Source organism: Cyprinodon tularosa, unplaced genomic scaffold (assembly GCF_016077235.1).
Source record: "Cyprinodon tularosa strain WSP-4 unplaced genomic scaffold, ASM1607723v1 ctg293, whole genome shotgun sequence".
In the NCBI taxonomy this organism is placed as follows: Eukaryota; Metazoa; Chordata; class Actinopteri; order Cyprinodontiformes; family Cyprinodontidae; genus Cyprinodon; species Cyprinodon tularosa.
The window spans coordinates 528,987-551,045 of NW_024039000.1; the positions used below are offsets into that span (position 1 = coordinate 528,987).

The 22,059-nt window shown below is 38.0% G+C and overlaps 1 protein-coding gene across 1 annotated transcript in view; it reads left to right on the forward strand.

Moving 5' to 3' along the window:
- ush2a (Usher syndrome 2A (autosomal recessive, mild)) overlaps positions 1-22,059 on the forward strand; it is a 304,801-nt gene that overhangs the window by 226,406 nt on the left and 56,336 nt on the right. Inside the window, exons 67-69 of the mRNA XM_038291100.1 lie at positions 8,082-8,280; positions 19,632-19,739; positions 20,394-20,577. Coding sequence (XP_038147028.1) covers positions 8,082-8,280; positions 19,632-19,739; positions 20,394-20,577 — 491 coding nt within the window. The remainder of the gene's footprint in view (positions 1-8,081; positions 8,281-19,631; positions 19,740-20,393; positions 20,578-22,059) is intronic.

The following is a 22,059-nucleotide window of genomic DNA, read 5'->3' on the forward strand; positions in this document are numbered from 1 at the left end:
GTTCAATGGCAGAGAGCAGCTTTGCTGTATTTATTGTGATCAGTGGGTAAAAAGGAGTTTTAATATATTTTTATGCGAGAAAGTCCAGCTGAAAAGATCGTCTGTGCAGTCAGTTAAAAATATTATTTCACTGTCGGAACCACGCAGACCCCCGAATACTGACGGTGCTCTGTCACTGGAAATCCCCAGCAGCAGCTGCCTTAGGCCTGGTCACCTCTTGGGGCTTTTCCCTTATTGTTCATGGTGGCTGGAAGTAGATTTTAGCATTTTTCATGTACGTGGTACTAACTGCAGGCACCAGAATAATAAAAGCAAACCAATTTTGCTGGCAGGTTTCGACAGTTTAAGTTAATTTAAGCATTAATAAACTGTTTCAGAGGAGTGATCATAACGCTCTGAATCAGTAGTGCTGTGTCTGTCTCCCTGCCAGCTCCCAGATCAGCTTCTCTGATTGGTTGATGCGGCGCGTCGATTAGCAGAAATTCAATCTTTCCAACTCCAGCATCTGCTGCTTGTGAAGTGCGTCACGCTCCTCAGATGCTCAGAAGCTCATGATGCGTTGCTTCAGCTGTTCAAGACATGCTGCAGGACTTTTTGATGCGTGTCAACCATTGACCTTGCATTTAAAACGTCTGAATCTGCTGCCCAAAGCGCGTCTCATGTGAACGTTGCGTTACACTTCATAAAAGTCCCCAGCCTCGCTGTTTCACGTAACTGCATATATTGCTTAAAAATGTAAACAAGCATTAAAGAAAGGAAAGGTGCATTTGTTTAAATGTATAAAAAAAAAAAAAAAAACTAATTTGTTAAGTTTTGTGTGATTAAGAATTCAGACTGGTGGCACACCTTGTTTTTCTCATAAGTGGTATTTCCCTCTTTCCATTTAGAAAAACAATAAAATGCAGTGGCACAGAGAATAATTCGGTAATGGGACAGCTGCTGATATAGACTGTTTTACAAGTCCTGATGATTTTTATCTCATTAAAGCTCATGACATACATACTACTTTGAAACCTATATTGCGAACAAGGTCCTTTTAGAGTTACAGTCACATTAAATTCAGACAGATACATTATTATATGCTTGTAAAGCTTATTTGTCCAGTGAGGTTACATGTCATCCAGGAGGAGTGAAAGCTGCAATTGACTGGGCTTCCTTAGTGGAAACATTTTAATCAATTGGAATAATAAACTGAACTGACACCAAATTAGCAATTATCTGGTTTGCATGATTGATACCTCAAAGGTAAAACTAGCAGTCAAATCATTCTTGGAAAGAGGTTCTCTGACTTCTTGAAAATATTTTCCTTTTTTAAAGTTCTCAAAGTGAAGGTTCTGTTTAAAAAAAGTTAATCAGCATTTACTTTCATAGCCCAGACACAGTGCCCCCCACTCCAGTCTCACAAATACAAACATATGGTCACACAAACAACCCTGCACACTCTCCCGGTAGTGGATGGAAGAGGAGGAGTGAGTTGAATTAGTTTGTACAACGGTGAAAATTGGCCAAACAGTCCCAATTATGGGATAACTTGAACTAACCTAATACACCACTGCAATTACCTGGCATCAGCTGCCTCTCACATAGACACACACTCTCACTGGTGCCTGCAAACAAACACAGACACTCACAAGCACACACCTACTGTGACAACAGAAGGTGCTGATCTAATATGGTTGGTCACTTATAGCGCGAGGAAGAGCGATTGGTCCTTCTGTGTCTCACAATCCTTTTGCCCTGTTCTCTCTGCCATTTGTCTCCTGTCGCTCGCCTGATCTAAGAGTCACGGATCCCAGTTTCTCTCAAGAGTTATCTGCTTACTTTCTTAACCTCTTTCATCTTCAACACCATCACGCTATCTAAACAGCTGCCTTGCTTTCACCATCTAGTCTGTTTTATCTGGGTCTTTGTGTTCACATTTGTTAATTAATTATCTATACCTTGTAATGTGATTCGTATTATATTATCTTTTAAAAGCTGTAACTTACCAGATCTGATCAGTTTGGTTCACAGTTATTTTTTATTTCAGTATTGCACATCAAAAAGTGAAACTGCAGTGGATATTAGATATTTACTATTAAGGACAAATTTATGTATTTGAATTTTTAAATGTTTTTTATTTAACCAATAGGTTTTTTTACTGTTTGATCTATAAAAAAAATATAATTGCATACGTTATAGAATAGATGTATATATAGAAAACCATTTTACTTGCTTTCAAATAATCAGTAAAAACATATTTGGCATTATCAGTATGTGTTCACTCATGTTTAAATTATTTTTCAAAATTTGTCGTATTTGCCTAGTTTGTGTGCACACAGCAGAAAAAAATGCTCAAACGTCTTTCTTTCTTCTTTTGATATTAATAATATTAATATGTAAGAGCATATATATCCATGTACAGCTGTTTTCTACCAAGAAGAAGAAAACATGCAGGTTATTAATGTAGGTATGCTTTTCATATAGCTAGAAACAATAATATGTAGCTCTCTGTAGGCTGACATGAAGCATTCTTTGGTGCTGACCTGAAGGTAAAATTCTGAACAATTTGTAGCCTGGATTGGTGGGGTCTGCAAAGATTGAAGCTGCCATTTTGCTGGTACTAGAGCTATACAAGTCCAGCTGGCTTTGTGGATTAATGTTTTTCTCATACATACAAGCTAAGAATTGAAGCAAACAGTCTATGGAGATATTCTGTAGCTGTCTGTTGGACACACCACCATTGCCCTTCACTACACCTGTGGAGACAACACTGGTTTATGTTAATCTATTATGGCATTTTCGGTACACTGCCCTCCTACCTAGGTTGTAGTTTGTCTCTTGCCAACAATAGTCACTCCTCACTGTCCCAAGGTTCTTCACAGATCTGGGCTTAACGTCTTTTTTTCATTGCTACCCATTGAGCAATAGATAATACTCAAAGTTCTCTGAAGCTTTAAAATATTTAAACAATATAAATAGCTGCTTGTGTCATTTTGGTTCATAGTTTTTTTTTTGACCCACATGCAGAATCACACAGAGAACCAGTGAGTTGTAAGATTTACAAACAAGCAAGAAGAATCTGGAGGCATAGAACTTTAAGGTGAACTTTCTGGTTGGTCTGAGGGGAGAAAGCAGACTGATCAGGAAGGAGCTTGTTGGTGACAACTGATGACCGATTGATTGAATTGCTTTCTTGAGAGATGAAGGGGAGGTGGCATGGGTCTGTAGAGGTTTGATTCAGCAGGCTTTGCAGACTGAACCCCTGAGGTCCAGGAAAATGTGAGTGAGATCCAAGAGAGAGATGGTATTTGCAAGAGGGGGCCGGTAGGAGATGAAGACTGAGAACTGCTAAAGAAAGGAAAGAGCTTTTCCATGAAGTTTAGAGACCAACTGAGAAACACTGGTTGCCTGGAACAGAGTCCACATTAAAAGAGATTCACAAGAAGACACATTTAAAAAAAAAAGATATTCCTGGTTTAGGTATTTGGCTGGAATACCATCAGGGGTAATCATTTGGTGACGAGAGATGATCCTTCACCTCCATACCATATATACACACTAGTTATCTTGATTGTGAAACGTTCTCAGTTTTGCAGCAACAAGGGTTGGCCTGGCCACAAGAAAAGATCCTCTCTGTGACAGGAACCTCACTCACACCAGAAAAACAGCAGCACCCCAGAGACCCTAACAGCTTGAGTATAAATGTTATTCTTGAGCTTAACTGTAAATTGTTATTGTATTCCAACCCGTAATGGGTTAGAATGGGCTAGACATTATAGTGATATTGTCTAAGGTCCTATCGGAATAAAAAGGGGTCTAATTTGCCTCTCAGTACAGCCCATACCTAGCAGCTTTATATTCCAGTATTCTCTCCCAAAATTCCAATATTTTTGTTTTATTCCAAGAGCTATGCTCTAATCAAATCACATGTTGTGCTTTTTTATTTCCTTACCTTTGAGTAAAGTCTTGACTGACATTTAAACTTCTACTACACTGAAACCTTCCTGAGAGATACCGCATTTTCTTCAGTCTTCTTTAGCTCTGTCTGCCTTTCCACTTTTGCTGTTTGCTTCTCTTCTTCCTCTTCTTCTTCTCTGTACTTGAATGCATATACTCACATCTACCTGTGTGTGTTTATCTTTGTGCCCGTGTTTTTATGTCTCCTTAGTTGTTGTAGCAGCGATCTAATTGCATAGCATTGTGTGGGACAGCTGCTGGAAGTGCTAGTGACAGTCTATTACGGCAGGATATCCCTGTTGCCTTTAGCAGCAGATTGCCCTCCGACTCTGAGATCCCTGCATTTCTCACCTCTACCACCAAGCCCTACAGATACAACACAAGGAATTTACAATTGATACTAAGCAATTGTATCTTGTAAAACAAGAGTTGAAATTTCTAACAGTTTATCTTTTTATTATAATAAAGTTGCAAATAAAGTAATTGAGCTATATTTTAGTATGTATAACTATTAAGATGTTAGTTATTTTTTGTTGTTTGGTCAGAGAGGTCAGAGAGCTTGGATTTGCATTAGGGGATGGACAATAATGACTCAATAAGTTTTCATGGCATGGTAATTTTGTATTATCCTAAACATAAAGTAGTTGGTGGCCTGTGCTTTTAAAATCTATTTTAGTTTGTTAGCCGCGGTTCAGTTGCACAACCAACAGGTGATGATATGAGGTTGAATTTTATCTCACACGCTACGTTCTATGGGCATGATCTTCAGAATTTTTGAGCATCATGTGAATGTGTTTTTGTGTGAAGCAGATCTTCTAAGAAGGTGCAAATTGTTTGTGTTTGCAGTTCAGCAGACAGTTTGTGCAAACCTTATTTTGCATGTTTCCCCATCTTTACTCCGTCAAGGAGCATATGGTTTTAGGAGAGTCTGTGTCGGTCTTTCTGTCTGTGTACAGGATAACTTGAAAAATTATGATCGAATTTAACTTTTTTACCAGTGGTGAACCTCATGTGAAGAAACAATCCATTACATGTTGGTAATGATCCAGATTGTAATCCTGATTCTTTTTTTAAGGTTTCGGCAAGGGTGTAACTTTGTGTTGAAAGTTGGTGGGGACGGCTCATAAGGAAAGGGAGCTACCTGCGCGACGCCTTTTTTTTTTTTGTTGGAAAGGATAAAGCCAAAAAAATGCGAATAACATTTATCAATTTAATGCTTACAGTTGAAAACATAACTGTTACAATATTCACTTATATATTTTGTGCAAAAAATATCACATAAATCTAAACAGACAGTACAAATCAAAGAAATCAAATAAATATATCAATTTTGTAGAACATTTATTGACAGTCAATTTTGGGTCAGTTTTTAAAATGAATTTACTTTTAAACCACGACTCGGACAAGATCTTATGGGACCTTAAGCAGAATATGATTAAGCAACTCCGTCTTTCTGTCAAGAACATCCACCAGCAGGGTATCCAGGGGGGGGATTAACCATTAGGCAATACTAGGCAGTTGCCTAGGGCCCCAAGTTCCTGGGGGCCCCATAAAACTCTGTTTCCATGTCATGTATGGTTAATACAACTAATCCTTATTTGTGCACATTAATTATGTTTTTGATAAAAATCCTTTGGCTAAAATGCCATCAGAACGCTGATAAATTGAGAGGAAAAAGGGACAAGAAGAGAGGGACAAAACCTAGAACAAATAATGGATGTCTATTCTATTAACATTTCTCTATCTGTAGAATGGGTCTGTTTTATGGGTTTACTTCTCAGGGGGCCCCCTGCCTGTCTTTGCCTAGGGCCCCAAATTTCCTAAATCCGCCCCTGAGGGTATCAATACTGATTTGATAGAATCTGGGAGAGCGGACTATGTTCAACCATCCATTTTCTTTAACCTTATCCCTCAGTGGGATCAGGAAGTGCTGGTGCATATCTCTAGCCACGTTCTGGGTGAGAGGTGGGATCACCCTGGACAGGTCACCAGTCTGTCGCAGTATGTTCAACCAGCTTAAAAGTAAGCGGTAATCAGATTTATTATTTGCACTTTTACTAAGTGAACTTTCTAACTCCCTTAAATCTGAAATTCCAATGGCAAAATTGTTTAAATCTTTTATCTTTGGACCCCCTGCAGAGTGACGTCACATCTCCCTGCTAGATTGCAAAAAGCAGCTTGCTCATGAGTTGTCAACTTAACACGCTAAATCTTAAATGTACGTGTACATATAAAAGAAAAAGGGGCGCAGTGCTTGCTACTGAATGGCAACACTATCAAAGTCAGGAAAAAGTTTTAAGTAAAGCCGGGATTAAAACAGTAGCTACAAGAAGCTTCAAATAAAAGGTGTTCTTTATGTTCAACCTAAACACCAACTCCGATAGACCATCAGTAGAGCAGGTGTTTAAATTAATCAATCACTGCTGCGAAAGCTTATAGCAGTGAAAGCTAATATACCACAGCCATCACTTAATAAACGCAAAATAAACAACCCTCTAAAAACGGAAAACTGTAATGGACTGAAAGTCCTGTTTTTTATGTGGGAAATTATTTGCGTGTGTTTTAGTATAATTCTGATATATTGGCGCTGTTGTCTGTTTCTATGGTAACGATACTGAATGTAGTGTAGCTTAGAGACCTGCATGGGTCGAGTTTTACCAACCCGCACCCGCCCGAACCCGCGGATATCTTCAATTCAAATCCGAACCCGACCCGACCCGTTGATATTTAACCCGCAACCCGACCCGTTAACCCATCATAGGCTATCGGTTCAGTTATATTTTAAATACGGTATTCACTTATTTTTACACTATTCTCTATTCTTTTACTACTTTAAGTCTCTCCTGACTAAAATTAGGTCTTAATATTTCCACAAGTCCCTCTCACCTGCAAGTCTGAGTCCACTGCTGTCTTTGAATGGGTTAGCATTTTTGGAGGGAAGCGACAGGTGTTATGGGGAGAGGGCGGAGGGGGGTGATGGGGAGAAAGCAAGAGGCAACAGATTCTTTTTTCTGAGGTTTTTGTCGGGGTTTGTGGACGGTGAGCAGCGGGGAGAACTTTTTTTATTTTCTTTCTGAGGAGCAGCATGAATGGGGTTTTAATCAGATATACACAGCACCGAAAGCAAAATACGTGTACAAAATATTGGTGGGGACTGTCCCCCTACCGGTCAAGATTGGTGGGGACATGTCCACACCAGTCCTTAAGGAAGTTACGCCTATGGGTTTCGGTAACCTTGTGACATAATGATTTATGGAGGAAACAAGCAATTCCCTCTCTGAACCAGAGGGTGGCAACAGTGACTATTGACAGCTTCAGAATTGGACTCCAAAAATCATGATTTAGACGTGTGAGTTTTAGCTATAGTTTTAGGTCACAATATGAGGACAAATTTGCTGCTTGGTGGAGGACTGAGCTCTCTGAGTGCTTTTCTAGCTTACCAATGGCAAAAGGTGATTATTTCTCCCTTCAATGTTTCTTAACAGGCTCTGCAAGAAGCATGGTTAGTTATCATTTAATTATTATAGGCCTACCTTGTTTTTCTGAGGAAAAGGCGGAGAGAAATCCAGCTGTTTAGGGCATAAACGATCCAATCTCACTGAAGCTCCTTATTGGGGATAGGGGGGTCAATAAGTAGACAAGGACAACTTTCTCATTTTGATAGTTTATTCACACTTATCTTTTTTATTTTTTATTTTGTTTTAAGCACTTAATATTGATCATTATAATAATTATTGTCATTATTACCTCCGACTACTTGGCTTAGAACTGAATCTACTCATTTTAAAGTGGCAGGCCCTAACCCAATATTAAACCCAGCTATTAAAGAGATTTCCTCTTTTATTTACCCAGTACATTTTTAAAATGTATTTTAAATAAAATAAATGTAAATCCCTTTATTGTCACGCAATGGGGAAATTCGTTCTCTGCATGTAACCCATCCCCTTGGGGAGCAGTGGGCTGCCACTGTGTGGCACCCGGGCAATCAGGGGTTAAGCGTTTTGCTCAAGAACCCAGGGTGGAGGCTGTGGGGATTGAACCTGGTACTTGCAGCCCTCTCAGAACACAAGTGCACAGCTCTAACCCACTAGGCCAACACTCATCATTGAACCATTTTTTGTAACATTGTTTGTTATGTTTAGGTGGTGGCAGTGACAGCCCAGGGGGTTCCAGAGAATGTAGAGCCTCCGGTGGTAACAGCTGTTAGCTCCACCTCTCTCCACATCAACTGGTCTGTGCCTTCTCGTCCAAATGGAGTCATCCAGAGGTACCACCTGAATCAGACTGGAGTCGGAACCATAGTCACACACAGTGGTGGACGTAAAAATTATACTGTGACGGGTAAGAAATGAATCAGTCTCTTGCCGTTTTCCATTTGTTTAATTTTGTACTTGACTTTTTTGTAAATTTTTCCATAAACAACTGCTTTCTTTAAGTGTTATCATAATATCTCTTCTCTTCTGAATATGTCTTACTCCATAATTTTTTACTTTCCTGTAGGATTTGTTCTCTCAAAATCTTTCTTTAGATCTCTTTCCTTTCACTTACATTTTAACACTTGTTCCTCTCCTCATCTCCCTTTTTGCTTCTTCTTCTTTCTTTCCTTTTTTAATGTGACGTTATTTGTTATTTTGTTTCTATGAATGAATAGTCCTTTAAAATGTTGAAATATGTTTGAATAAAGCACAGCGGAAACAGTTAAAATGCTTGGATTAACTTAAAGATTTGAGGTCTGTGACAGCCAATTAAATCTGTTTTCTAACAATCTGAAAGCAGTAAACCCCCCAACCCCTACGCTATGATCTTTTGAAACATGAATAAAACAAACTAAAACGTTCAGTGCTCTAGGTCTGATTTGCTTATCCCCACTTTTTTCTTAATTTTAAATGTACAAAGGTGCAAATTTTTGGAGCATAAATTCAGAGGCATTTACACGCTTCACAGCTTTTTATTCTGCTCCATCTTGGATTCAGACCAGGTTTCAGCTTTGCCAGTATCCAACTGCCTATTCCCATGGTGTCTGTGGTTGGCTTGTATGGCCAGGGGTTGTGAGCATGTGTTTGTATGTGTAGGCATGAGGCAAAGCAAACAATGCCAAATAGAGATGGTAATGTGCCGCTGTAATACTGTACCAGGCCCAAGTGCCAGAGTAAGCAACCAGTGCGTGTGTGTATGTGCAATTTCTATATCCTCCAGTGAGACAGTGGAAAAGCAAACATTTAGCCAATACCACTTCTGAGGCTGTCCCTCTTCCTCTTTTATCTCTTCCTTTCTTTAAAACTATCTGCTTTTGAGCTCTGTGTCACAACATATGCTTCTTTGAGGAATGCTCTATTTTTTTCAAATGTTAGTTATGGTAAAGCAGATTATTAGATTGATTTATTTATGTTAGGGTCTAATAATAATAATAATATGGTCTTCATCCTGCGTAAATTATATAAACTATATTAATCTTCATAAACAAATGAGTTTCATTATTGATAAAAAGGTAAATCAGTGTCATTTACCAAATTTCAATCCAAACAACTCACTGTACCTTCAGATGAGATAATGATTTTATTATTTTTAAATAATTAAGATTTCAGTGCATTTAAGATTAACAATAACTCGGATCAACACTAACGTCCCTCCATAGATGATCCACTTGGTCCTGCCTTTCTTTTGTTAAGCTTGTCATAAAACAGGACAGAAGGACCCATTATTCAAGGCGAGGCAGACAGTGAGAAAATTCAAAAGGTTTATTTAAAAAATAACAGACTCTGTCGGACTGTAGATCTGCAGCAGCTTGAGTGGGCCGGGGGACCGCCTGTAACCACGATAATCTGACAGAAGATTATCCATGTGAGTCACTTACCTGGTTTAACAGTTCAGTCCAACTCCTTAGAGCGAGGTACAGTAGGATCCAGCCGATGGACTGCCATCAAGATGCAGCAGGAGCCACCCAGAGTGAACCAGGTGCTGCAGCCCCAGTGAACGAGCATGAATCTGAGCCAGGTCAGGGAAATAGTTCAGAACAGGTAGGTTCAGAGATCTAGGAGTCCTTAGCCTAGTCAGGGGTACCGATCAGAACAGGAACAGGCAGGTTCATGGTTCCAAGAGTCCAACAGAGAGTTCAGACAGAACGTTCAGATGGGAACAGGAAAGGGCAGTAGTTGAGAGGCAGAACAAGGCATGTTAGGGGAAACTATGGTACGTTACAGCTAGCTCCCTCCACTGAGCCAAAGCTGGAGCAGGGCACGTTCAGTGGAAAAGAGCCAGGAAATTATCAGTAAAACTACGGCAATACTAAAAACCTCTCACCACTGGCCTCCTAGAATGAGAACATCAAAATCAGCAACACAATAATCCAACTCAAAATTCTGAAACAATGTCAATGATCATGCCCCGATAGCTGTGCTAAGCTCTATATAAAGCACCATGAGCAGGTAGATAATATGAGTGATAATTGGTCACTGGGCAGAGGTGAGTGAAATGGGCAAATATTAAGTTCCCAGTGCTATGATCATGACAAACCTGTCCCTCTCCTAGACTGAGCTTTTACTGCAGCTAGCTGCATGTCCTCTCCTTCATATTAGAGGCCTTAGAACTCTTTCAGAGCTTATATGCTTTGCTATGTTTCTCTAATAGATGAAGCCAAAAAAAAAAATAGATTATACTGCCATTGACTTTTTGCTTTTCTTTAACCATGAAAGAACTCCTGGATTAGCGTTTTGTTATTTCATGTTTATGCTCTATCTTCTAAACCCCAGTCATGGCAGAAGGCTTTGCACTGAGCCTTTTTTTTTTTTACAGTTAAATTGAGTTTTCCTTTCCACTGTCCCCACATGCTTGCTTTGATTGATACATTGATGCATTGTACAGTTCTTTCTTTTATAAAAAAATTAAAATGATAAACTGAACGTAATTCCATTGTGTCACTACTAACATAAATTTAGTGTCTGTACATGACTTGGAAGATGTTTTTGACTGGATTGAATTAATATTTATTATCTTTAATGAATAAAGATCCTGAAAAAGGTACAATTCAATTATTCTTTTGTCAAACTGAGGAAACTCAGAAAAAGATCTGCAAATTGCTACTACTACTAATTAAAATAAAAAAGTTATAAGGCGATTAAACATCAAAATAGTTAACGTTTATGGCCAAATTGAAATTATGACATCTATTTTAATTAGAGGAGGATGGGGAAAAACCACAAACTAATGATTTTTTAAAGACCAAACTGGCAGAGTAATAATAAAAACAAATTCTCGGTTGCAAACCTGTAAGCGTGCCAGAGATTAAAGAGACAGATTAAGATTAAAATTTACAGGACAGAAAACCATATTCCTAACAAAAGGTTTAAAACCATAAAAAAGTCTAAAGAACTATTATCAAAAAACTTGAGCAGGTTAAAAAATGTCTGGTTTCATGGAACCAGAGTTTAAAAAATCAAAGGGGGAGAGGAACACACATTTAAAAGCAAAAAGTGAACTGTAGGATACATTTCAAAAGTGAGCAAAGGAGAAACAGGCAAGGAAGGGAGATAAAAAGATGGATGAATGAATCTAAGTGTTTTCAATGAAATATGAATAGAAATAATTGCTGTTCTATTCCCTCATCCTTAATGTTTAATATGCCATTTTTCATCTTCCTCTGCATCTCTCCAGTGGTTTTCCGGCAGAGACAGATGCTCAAAGAGCTCTCATCCACACACTTATTTAAACAATTGAAAGTGCAGGAATTAACTTGTATTAGCAAAGAAAATTCTGATATCAAGATGCTCATTTAGATCTTGTTTAAAGTTTATTGAATCCGGTAATAAAAATGACATACAAAAGATGCTACTGTACCTGATTGAATATTCTACAAAAAATGTCACAAAATTTTGTATCATGTCAGTGCTAGGGAAATGGGACACTGTGTTCTTGAAGCTTTTTTTTATTTACATTTAAATTCTGTTCATTTTCTTAAACACTCGTGGGTTTTCCTCAAAATAATTGAGGAAAAAACAGACAAGTGTTTAAAATACAGAGAGCAATTAGTGTTGTTGACCATTTTACAGTTTATCCACTCATTGCCCTAGGAAACAGACTAATGGCTTTTTTAACAGTTCTAAAAAGTGACACTGCATAGAGAGAATTAAGCACTACTGCACCGCAACACCCCATGTGAATCAATATTAAGTATTGTATCATTAGCTCCCAATGAAATATTGCCTGCAATTATATAGATTATGGCATTAATCATGCGTTTAATTGGTCTTTTGTAGGCTCGTTATTAATTCAGAACAGCAGGGAATTGAGTATGTTCTTTTATTTATTAATGCATCTCCACGATACCCCCAGACTCTCACTTGTTAAATATAGAGGCATCTACACAAGAAAAGAGAAAAAGTAAAATAAAATAAAAAAAAAGTGGTAATTTTGATCCTGTCTCTTTTTAGAAAAATGCTAAATTTTGTAGGTTATAAGAAACTTGTACCTAAATACAATATCCAATATACAGGTGCTGGTCATAAAATTAGAATATCATGAAAAAGTAGATTGATTTCAGTAATTCCATTTAAAAAGTGAAACTTGTATATTATATTCATACATTACATACAAACTCATATATTTCAGATGTTTATTTTGTTTAATTTTGATGATTACAAATGACAACAAATGAAAATCTCAAATTCATCATATCATAAAATTAGAATATTGTGAAAAGGTTCAAAATTGATGGCCCCTGGTGCCACACTCTAATCAGCTAATTAACTCAAACCACCTGCAAAAGCCTTTAAATGGTCTTTCAGTCTAGTTCTATAGGCTACACAATCATGGGGAAGACTGCTGACTTGACAGTTGTCCAAAAGACGACCATCGACACCTTGCACAAGGAGGGCAAGACACAAAAGGTCATCGCTAAAGAGGCTGGCTGTTCACAGAGCTCAGTGTCCAAGCACATTAATAGAGAGGCGAAGGGAAGGAAAAGATGTGGTCGAAAAAAGTGTACAAGCAAGAGAGATAACCGCACCCTGGAGAGGATTGTGAAACAAAACCCATTCAAAAATGTGGGGGAGATTCACAAAGAGTGGACTGCAGCTGGAGTGAGTGCTTCAAGAACCACCACACACAGACGTATGAAAGACATGGGTTTCTGCTGTCGCATTCCTTGTGTCAAGCCACTCTTGAACCACAGACAGCGTCAGAAGCGTCTTGCCTGGGCTAAAGAGAAACAGGACTGGACTGCTGGTGAGTGGTCCAAAGTCATGTTCTCTGATGAAAGTAAATTTTGCATTTTCTTTGGAAATCAAGGTCCCAGAGTCTGGAGGAAAAGAAGAGAGGCACTTCATCCACGTTGCTTGAAGTCCAGTGTAAAGTTTCCACAGTCAGTGATGGTTTGGGGTGCCATGTCATCTGCTGGTGTTGGTCCATTGTGTTTTCTGAGGTCCAGGGTCAACGCAGCCACATACCAGGAAGTTTTAGAGCACTTCATGCTTCCTGCAGCTGACCAACTTTTTGGAGATGCAGATTTCATTTTCCAACAGGACTTGGCACCTGCACACAGTGCCAAAGCTACCAGTACCTGGTTGAAGGACCATGGTATCCCTGTTCTTAATTGGCCAGCAAACTCTCCTGACCTTAACCCACATAGAAAATCTATGGGGTATTGTGAAGAAGAAGATGCAATACACCAGACCCAACAATTCAGAAGAGCTAAAAGCCACTATTAGAGCAACCTGGGCTATCATAACACCTGAGCAGTGCCACAGACTGATCGACTCCATGCCACGCCGCATTGCTGCAGTAATACAGGCCAAAGGAGGCCCAACTAAATACTGAGTGCTGTACATGCTCATACTTTTCATGTTCATACTTTTCAGTTGGCCAACATATCTATAAATCCTTTGTTTTTATTGGTCTTCAGTAATATTCTAATTATCTGATATGATGAATTTGAGATTTTCATTTGTTGTCATTTGTAATAATCAAAATTAAACAAAATAAACATCTGAAATATATGAGTTTGTATGTAATGTATGAATATAATATACAAGTTTCACTTTTTAAATGGAATTACTGAAATCAATCTACTTTTTCATGATATTCTAATTTTATGACCAGCACCTGTAGGCCTATTTGAACAGATACTGGTTTTCTTTAGGCCTATGCTGTGCAGTTTGTTTTTTTTGATTCAGGAATTTTTAAAATCTGAATCAACTATATGACATTATTATTGTGTGGCTTTCACTGTTTGATGTCCATATTTTGTTCTTATGTTAAGGCTGAAAAATATAAAAATGCCTGATTGAGTGAGAGATACTACACTAAAAGTTACTGAATTCTAAGATATTAAATTTATGTGGGTAACTTCACATGAGCTATATAATACCGTTTTTTCTGTTTTTTTTTAAACTATAAATAAACAAGCTAGAAAATAAATAAAATTAAGCTATCAAAGACAAAGATGGGTATAGTATAATCTGGGTATATATAGGGTCAGAGGCTTACATACAGTGATTATAGGCATGATTTCAATAGTAATGCTTGACTTTTGCATTCTGTTAGTTAACTAGCAAAGACCACATGACAGATACAAAATCAAAGGAAGGGGCTGAGAGGAGGAACTAATATGGACTGATAATGGATCATTTAGGCCTGCTGGAAGGCTTGGGAGCAGGACCCTCAGCGTTTCTCAGTCTTTTTCCTTAAGCCCGCTGAGGACCACGCAGGTGGAACCTGCAACTAAAAGGAGATGATGGATAATAAGGAAAAGGAATGAGGGTGTTTGGATAAAAGGGAGGAAAAGGGTATTGAGAGTGGGGTTAAAAAAACATAATGGATTTTGAAGGAAAGGAGAACTTGTTATGAGTAGATTGCTGAGTGACAAGAGATGTGGTTAAGGGATGGCCCTTCTCCTGAATTCAAGTTAACATATTAATTTCACATTCTGATTCTTTGATGTTTAGATATAAGATTTGGCTTCAACATTTAAATTTCCCAAATCACACATGTTAAAACTTTAACATTGCAGATTAAAATATTCATGTATGCCTATATATGTTTGTTTTTTTCCCCCCGAAAGTTAATATAGTGCTTTATTTGTGTACTATTGGCCTTTATTTAACAGCATGTGCACAGGAAATCAGGTTGAGAGTGAAATTAACTGGCATACATCAAGGTCTAGGGGGCAGGATTCGCACACCGGACAACCTCATCAAGGACTGAATAAGGGCGTCCCAGAGATGGAGGAAGGGTTGGATGAATGAAGATGGGTCGTGCTTCCTACCCCTTCACAATGGCTGCACTGAGTAGAGTTCATTTAGTTTCCCCAAATGGTATGAGGTCTGTAATTTGCGGAGGCCAAACCCTCTAAAGCCAGTTAAAATGTTTAGTTTCATTGACCTGTTTGAACGCTTAACAGCATCCAAGTTTCAAAATGTGAACTCACACGAATGGAAAATGCTTAGAATTTTTGTGAACAAGCCTGTTTTAAGGGTGGACCGTGTTAGAAAAAAATTTGTTTTCCTTTTATTTCACTGCACTCATGCAAACATGTAGTCGTAGCTTCTTAATGACCATGCCACATTAGCACCACTTAAGCAAAAACTCAATCTGGAAGACTCTTATAAGTTTCACCTGGACCAACTGCGATGATCCTCATTCACCTCCAATAAATGTCGGGGCCGTACTCCCTCCAAAGCCAATCATCATTCAAGATTCCCTTCCTTTAGCTTCTGGCCTAACCTCCCTCTCAGACTATTTTCAGTCCCACTCAAACTCTGGTTTATTACACCACCAGTGTCCGGGCCTTCGGGGGGAAGACTACTCTAACCCTTTTCCTAGGTTGCTCATCTAAGCAAATGTTGATTCATAGCATCAAAGTCTTCTGCCGGGGCCCGAGCGCCAAATAACTCATTTCATTTATGTCAATAAATCTTTTCTAATCGCAACAATTCTCTATGTGAGTCTCTCCAGGTTGAAATCCTTTTAAATAGGCGGGCGCTGCAGGTTAAAGTTCAAGTGAGCGTTCAAGATTTAAAATAAGAAGAATAGTGGACAGAAACTGCTGCCGTTGGACATTCAAATTAGAACCACTGTTGACCAAAAGTAAAAAAAAAAAAATGTCTGTTACATTTGGGAATAAGGAATTTTAAGAATGGCATTCATTAAGATGTTTTGGCATTCAGGAAATTAGGGACTGGGACAAAAATATATATTTATTTTGTTTTTTAAGGACATATATTGTATGGTATTGTGGTAAATTGGGGCTGATTTGCTGTTTCAGGGACTGGACGATTTGCCATAATTTATGAAACAAACTAAATCTAAAAAATGCGGAAATCTGTTAGTGAACAAAGTCTTTTGTGTGCGCTAAACAGGCACAAATATATACAAATTCCACAAAAGCAGATTTCAGCCTGTATCCCAGAATCTAGATTAGACTTAGACAAATTTTATTGTCATTATGTATACACAGAATTTATTTAAAAGAAAAACTAGGCACAGGTTTTCAGACAGAAAATTAACATTTCCATTTCTTAAAGTGCAGCAGTGATCAAATGTAAGCAATGTGAGAGAAAAAAAAACACATGGTGTAAAAAAACGCATTGATATTGAAGTTCAGAGCATTAATATATATTGTGCAAATATGCAGTCATTTTTGTTTGGTGTTATCAGTGTGATGCAGAGTCTGTGACATGATTTAGAGTTGTTTTTTTTGTCGTTGTTTTTTTTTGTTTTCTTAAATCAAGTAATGTAGAAAATTTCCAGAAAAATCAACAACCAACTCTTTCTCTTTTTATTCATTAAGGTTGTATGTTCTAACATCAGTTTAACAAAAAAAAAAAATGCTTCAAATTGATAATTAACAGAAGTTAACAGTTTGACCATGTGTGGTAGTTTAGTTGCAGCTGCAGGCCACAGCTTAGTTTTCTTTGAGGGATTTGTTCATGTGTGACTGCGTTTGAATCTGAGCTCGTTGTTTCAGCTAAGAGAGTGCCTGCATCAAGGAGGCACAGACAGGAAGTCAAACTTTTAATTATTCAGGAGAGGTGTTATCAAAGCTCTCTTCTCATTCTCCAGCCTCATTTGTTTCGTTTCTTTTCCTTCTTCACGGTAGTCAGTTGAAAAAAGGGGGTTTTATTATTATCTTTTCATTTTGTCTTGAGCTTATGAACCAACTTTGTCCTTCTTTGTTTATTTTTTCTGTATTTGTCCTCTTCTTTTTCCTTAATTTACCTTTTCCTGTTCTCCTCTTGATAATATCATTCTATCTTTCACTCCATCAAGTAGAATGGATGTAATGGTCTTTCCCTTTTTCTATATTCACTCATGAAGACAGAAAATAGCATTGTAACTGAAATATCATTTTAAATCAGTTCAACTTCACAGTGGCATAATTTAAAAAGAATTGTAAATCTTAAACTTGTTTGTACTCCTGCTTGGCCTCTCTGCCCCTTCACTTAGATGGGAAATAACATTATTTTCCCCTTTCCTCAGCCAAAGTCCTTCTGTTTCTGTGCTGCTGTGCCTAACCTCATCACACAGATCTCCGCTGTGTCCAGATCTCCTAATGACAGCGGTATCAATTGGTGTCAGTGGGACCGCTCACATCTGAAGCCCCCTCCATCATATCATTATATATTTAATATTTTTTTACTTTCACTGTTACAGTGATCACCGTTTAAAAAAAAGGCTTTCTCTGTCTTTTTATAATTACATCCATAAGCTTACAGATGCAACACACACACCATCTGAGGTGTCATTTCTCATTTCTCCTGCAGAGCAACACTGCCCTCTTTGGGCTGATTATCTCAGGTAATCAGAAACTCCTCAAGGAAATTGAAAGTTATCACGTTTGCATCTGGACACTTGCATCTATTAAACCAGGAGAAACATTTCTGCTCATTTGAATGTATTTTTTTAAATTGTCACTTATAAGATTGGTTGATGCATTTTTCTTGTGATTCAAGAAAAAAAAATTAAGCTTTTGCAAATTTTGATAAATTTTGAAATGAATGCATATGTTGTTTCACGTTATTTAATCGTTGACATAAAAAAACAATTGGTTTTGTATTTTTCTATTAATAAGAAATCTTTATCCAGTTGTTTTTTAACTGTAGTTTGAAGGTTATAGCATTCATCTGTTTTAAATATTTGGCAGCGTTGAGACTCATGCATGGACACTTTTAGTACAAGAGCATCCTGTGACGGCTTGCTGCTTCATTCAGTCTTGGAACAAATGACATTACGTGCTGTGTGGATACATTTACTACGGTAGAGCACACCCACACACACTAATAAGCACACCTAGTTTGACAGTTAAACAGTGTAACACTGCCTTATGCCTCAACCTTAGTGCTTTTGTATGGCTGGCAGATTTCTTTTATTAATTCAAACACGGAGCAGCATTGTCAGGGCATTTGCACACACACACACACACACAAATTGATCAGAAGTAGAGCTAAGCGTGGCAGGCTGTGGGTTACGCTAAGCAGGCCAAGCAGCAGAGACGGACGTGAGGAAGATGCGGTGAAGCTATGTGGGTTGAACTTTGGATCTATATGCATGCATGTTTACTGCGATGAGTTCTTTCACAGGGTCTTTTAAACACGTGTGCATGTTTGGTTACAGCATTACCTGCCTGAGACCAAGTTTTTTTTTTGTAAGCATTAAAAACTGGAGAATTTCTTTTATGTTTAATCATAAAAGCATCAAAGAATTTGTAATCATGCATAATCTTTTCTTATAGTTTCACTAAAAATATGCATCACACTTTAAAGTATTTAAAGTTAAAATGCAATAAATTAAAATATATATAAAGAAGCTCCGTTATTATGAGAAGTAATTCACTAGGTCTCCACAAAGATTTATTTTAAAGTAAGTTATTAGCGTGAAACGTTTTCTCTGTCCCTATGTAGCGCTGAATAAAGCAGAAAAAAGAATTCAACACACTATATTATGCAGTCATCCTTTTGAAATGTCAATTGAGTTCTTTCATTTCTCCTTTGAATTTGATTTGCAAGCTGTTGTATGCTGTCAGTTAAGTGAATGACCATAAAATACCCAGTCAACCCTCGTGGCAGCACTAAGAATTTGCATTCTTCCTCTCGGATCCACCTCACATCAAAAGCCAGGCATAAAATATACATCTGCATGAAAAAGTTGTTTCCAGTATAACTGGATCGTTTGCTATATTGAATTTTTAGCAACTTCTGGTATTGAAATATATAGGAAAAGCTGATTTTATGTGGTCCGTCTTAAAGTACCTTTCAGAAGCTTTTTTTCATTTAGTCTGCATAGCTGGTGCCTATAAATAAATCATGTCTGGACAATGTAGCCTAAATGCATACAGAGGTATCATAATTATCATAGATCAAAAGCTGATGACATTACAGCGTTAGACCAGTCCTATCCCATGTCAGTTCCACGGCTGCCCATCTTTACGTTGTTTCATTATTGAGTTATGGCATGCATAATTTAACACCGACAGATATGGATCCATCCGTTGAGAGTGAGGAAAGAGCTGAGGAAGAGAGAAACGCAGGACAACTCCTCTGTTTTTTTTTTTACTATTTTTTTAGTTTACAGTTTCAATTATGTCCTTGCATACATAGATATAGGTTTGCAATGTAATGTTTAAGACAGTTTTATAAATGCTTATACATGCACTAGAGTTACCATTTAATTAGTCCTTGGTTATGATTGTTCATGTGCTACAGGTTTGCAGCCATATTCGGACTACAGTTTTTTGGTGGTGGCATGTACGACTGTAGGATGTGCAGCCAGCGAACCTTCTACAGGACGCACAATGCAAGCCTCGCCTAGTGGTATGCCCCCTCCCACACACACACACACACACACACACACACACACACACACCGTTACAATGCAAACACATCTTTAATACTTTGTAGAAGCTGTAAAATCTTTGTTGTACATCTCTCCCAGAACTGAAGTTAAGGCCTTTTGATGTTTAAACTTTTAATCGGGAATATAGTCTTTAGACAATATAGTCTTTTTAAATTATTTAATCTTCGGAATAAAGAGAATTTTGTTGAAATAATTCCCCAAAGTACATTTTTATTTTTGGTTTGGGAATTTTTATTTATTTGAAATTTTGTTTTGAATTGAATTGAATTTTTCTGATGCTATCCACCCCCTAAGTTAATTCCGATGCATGTTCTGATTTAAAGGTTTCGTTTATTGATGACCTTAAATCAAGTTTTTCCCCTTAATGCTCATGAATCTGTTACATTTTTAAATCAGATTTTTCTTAATGTTTCTTATATTTTTTCAATTGAAAAAAAAAAATCTATGTCTAATTCTTGAATTTTTTTTTTTTACTCTTTACATTTATTCTAAAAGTATTTCTAAATTTTCAAATGCCAGCTTGCTCAAAATAAAGAGGTCAAGTTCTAGATATCAATAGATACACCTTTCTACACTCATTCTTCCTCTCCTCTAAATTCTGAATATTTTAGGTGTGTGGTCCAGCCCTAGACACCTGGTATTAAACACATCCACTGTGGAACTGTACTGGGATCAGCCATCTCAGCCTAATGGACATGTGTTCCAGTACACTCTTATAAGAGATGGTCGCACTGTTTTTACTGGAGATTACAGGGACCAGAATTTTACTGATACTGGACTCCTGCCAAATCACAGGTGAAGTATTGTCACACATGAAAACACGCATGAAAAGAACTTGGTGCCCAGGTGGATCAGTGATGACTTTTAGTGCCTATATCTTAACTTTTCCATATGTTTATGTAAAGGTCACCCTTGTTTTTCTCTTTCCCATAATTCTGACCATGTCTCTCTCGGGGCGACGCTCTGTACATGTCTGTTTGTGTCATTTAATGAGCAAATATTTGACATACAAATGACAGATGCAAACATTATCCTGCTTGCGAATTAAAATCATGAATCAGATTTGGCATTTGCTTGCACATGGCAGCAGAGCGTAGATTTTATTTATCTGTTTATTTTCATTTAACCTTTATTAATCCCCTTGCCTTTTTTTAATTACAAAATAGATTTCCTGCATTAATTAAAGAACTGTTTAATGGTACCTTTTCTCCTTCCTCCTCAGCTTTTCCTCAATTGAGACAATTTCTCTCTCACCCAAATAGAAAAGTTGGGGTAGCATCACCTTTACTCCCACCTTGCCAGTACTTGCGCATAAGAGAAAAAGAAGGCATGTGCATGTGAAGGCACTGCATGTGTGTGTGACGTTTAATTTTCCCTAATTCTAGATAGTCTGCCAGAAGGCATTCCTGTCCGGACCCTTCGCTTCTCATCACTTGTCTTGCCTCCCATACCCCACAGCCCTCAGCGTCTATCCCTCCCTTCCCTGCTATCATTTCCCTCTTACCTCATTCTCTTCCTCTTTGCCTTCTTTTCCCAATTTAACCCTGAACCAAGAATTACACAGGGAGCACCGGCCCCATTATCCGGGCTGACTCGTGTGTGCGCGTGCAAGCGTGCAGTGTGGCACTTCTTTGAGCCCACGCATGGGACAGCTCAAAGTGGCCATTGATTATTTATGACAATGTTGATTAGCTGTCACTTTGCTTGGGCAGCCCAGGAAGTGTCTAAGATGACGAGAGAATTAACCTATTCCCTCTGGCTGGCCCCACAGGACACACACACACACACTCTCTCCAATTTCCATCCAAACAGATGCAAATGCTCCATTCTCTGATTACCTAATATCCACACACACACACAATTTTACTTTTGATATCCCAAGGCGGTGTTTACATTTAGGTAAATATCTTCCAGTGATGAAGTGTTGAACTTCATTCTCCCACTGAAACCGTATGCCATGATAAAATTCTTCCTCTTCATTGCACTCTGTCTCTTCTTCAGCCCCTCCCTTCAATGATGCCTTTCCCTGTCTCTCTCTCTCTTTTTCCTTTCCCCAGTTAGTGTGTCTCACTGATGTGTATTTATTTATGTTTTTCTGTGTGTCTGTGCTTGTGTGTGAAAGCAACGTATGACTAGTTTTAATATGTTTTCCTGAGTGCGTTCTAACCCAGTGCCGAGGCGCTAATGGCCTCCTGTTTAAAACGCTCGGCACATGAACAATAACCCAACATCACCGCCTATTAATGCATGTGTGCTGGAGTTTATAGCAAATTAAAG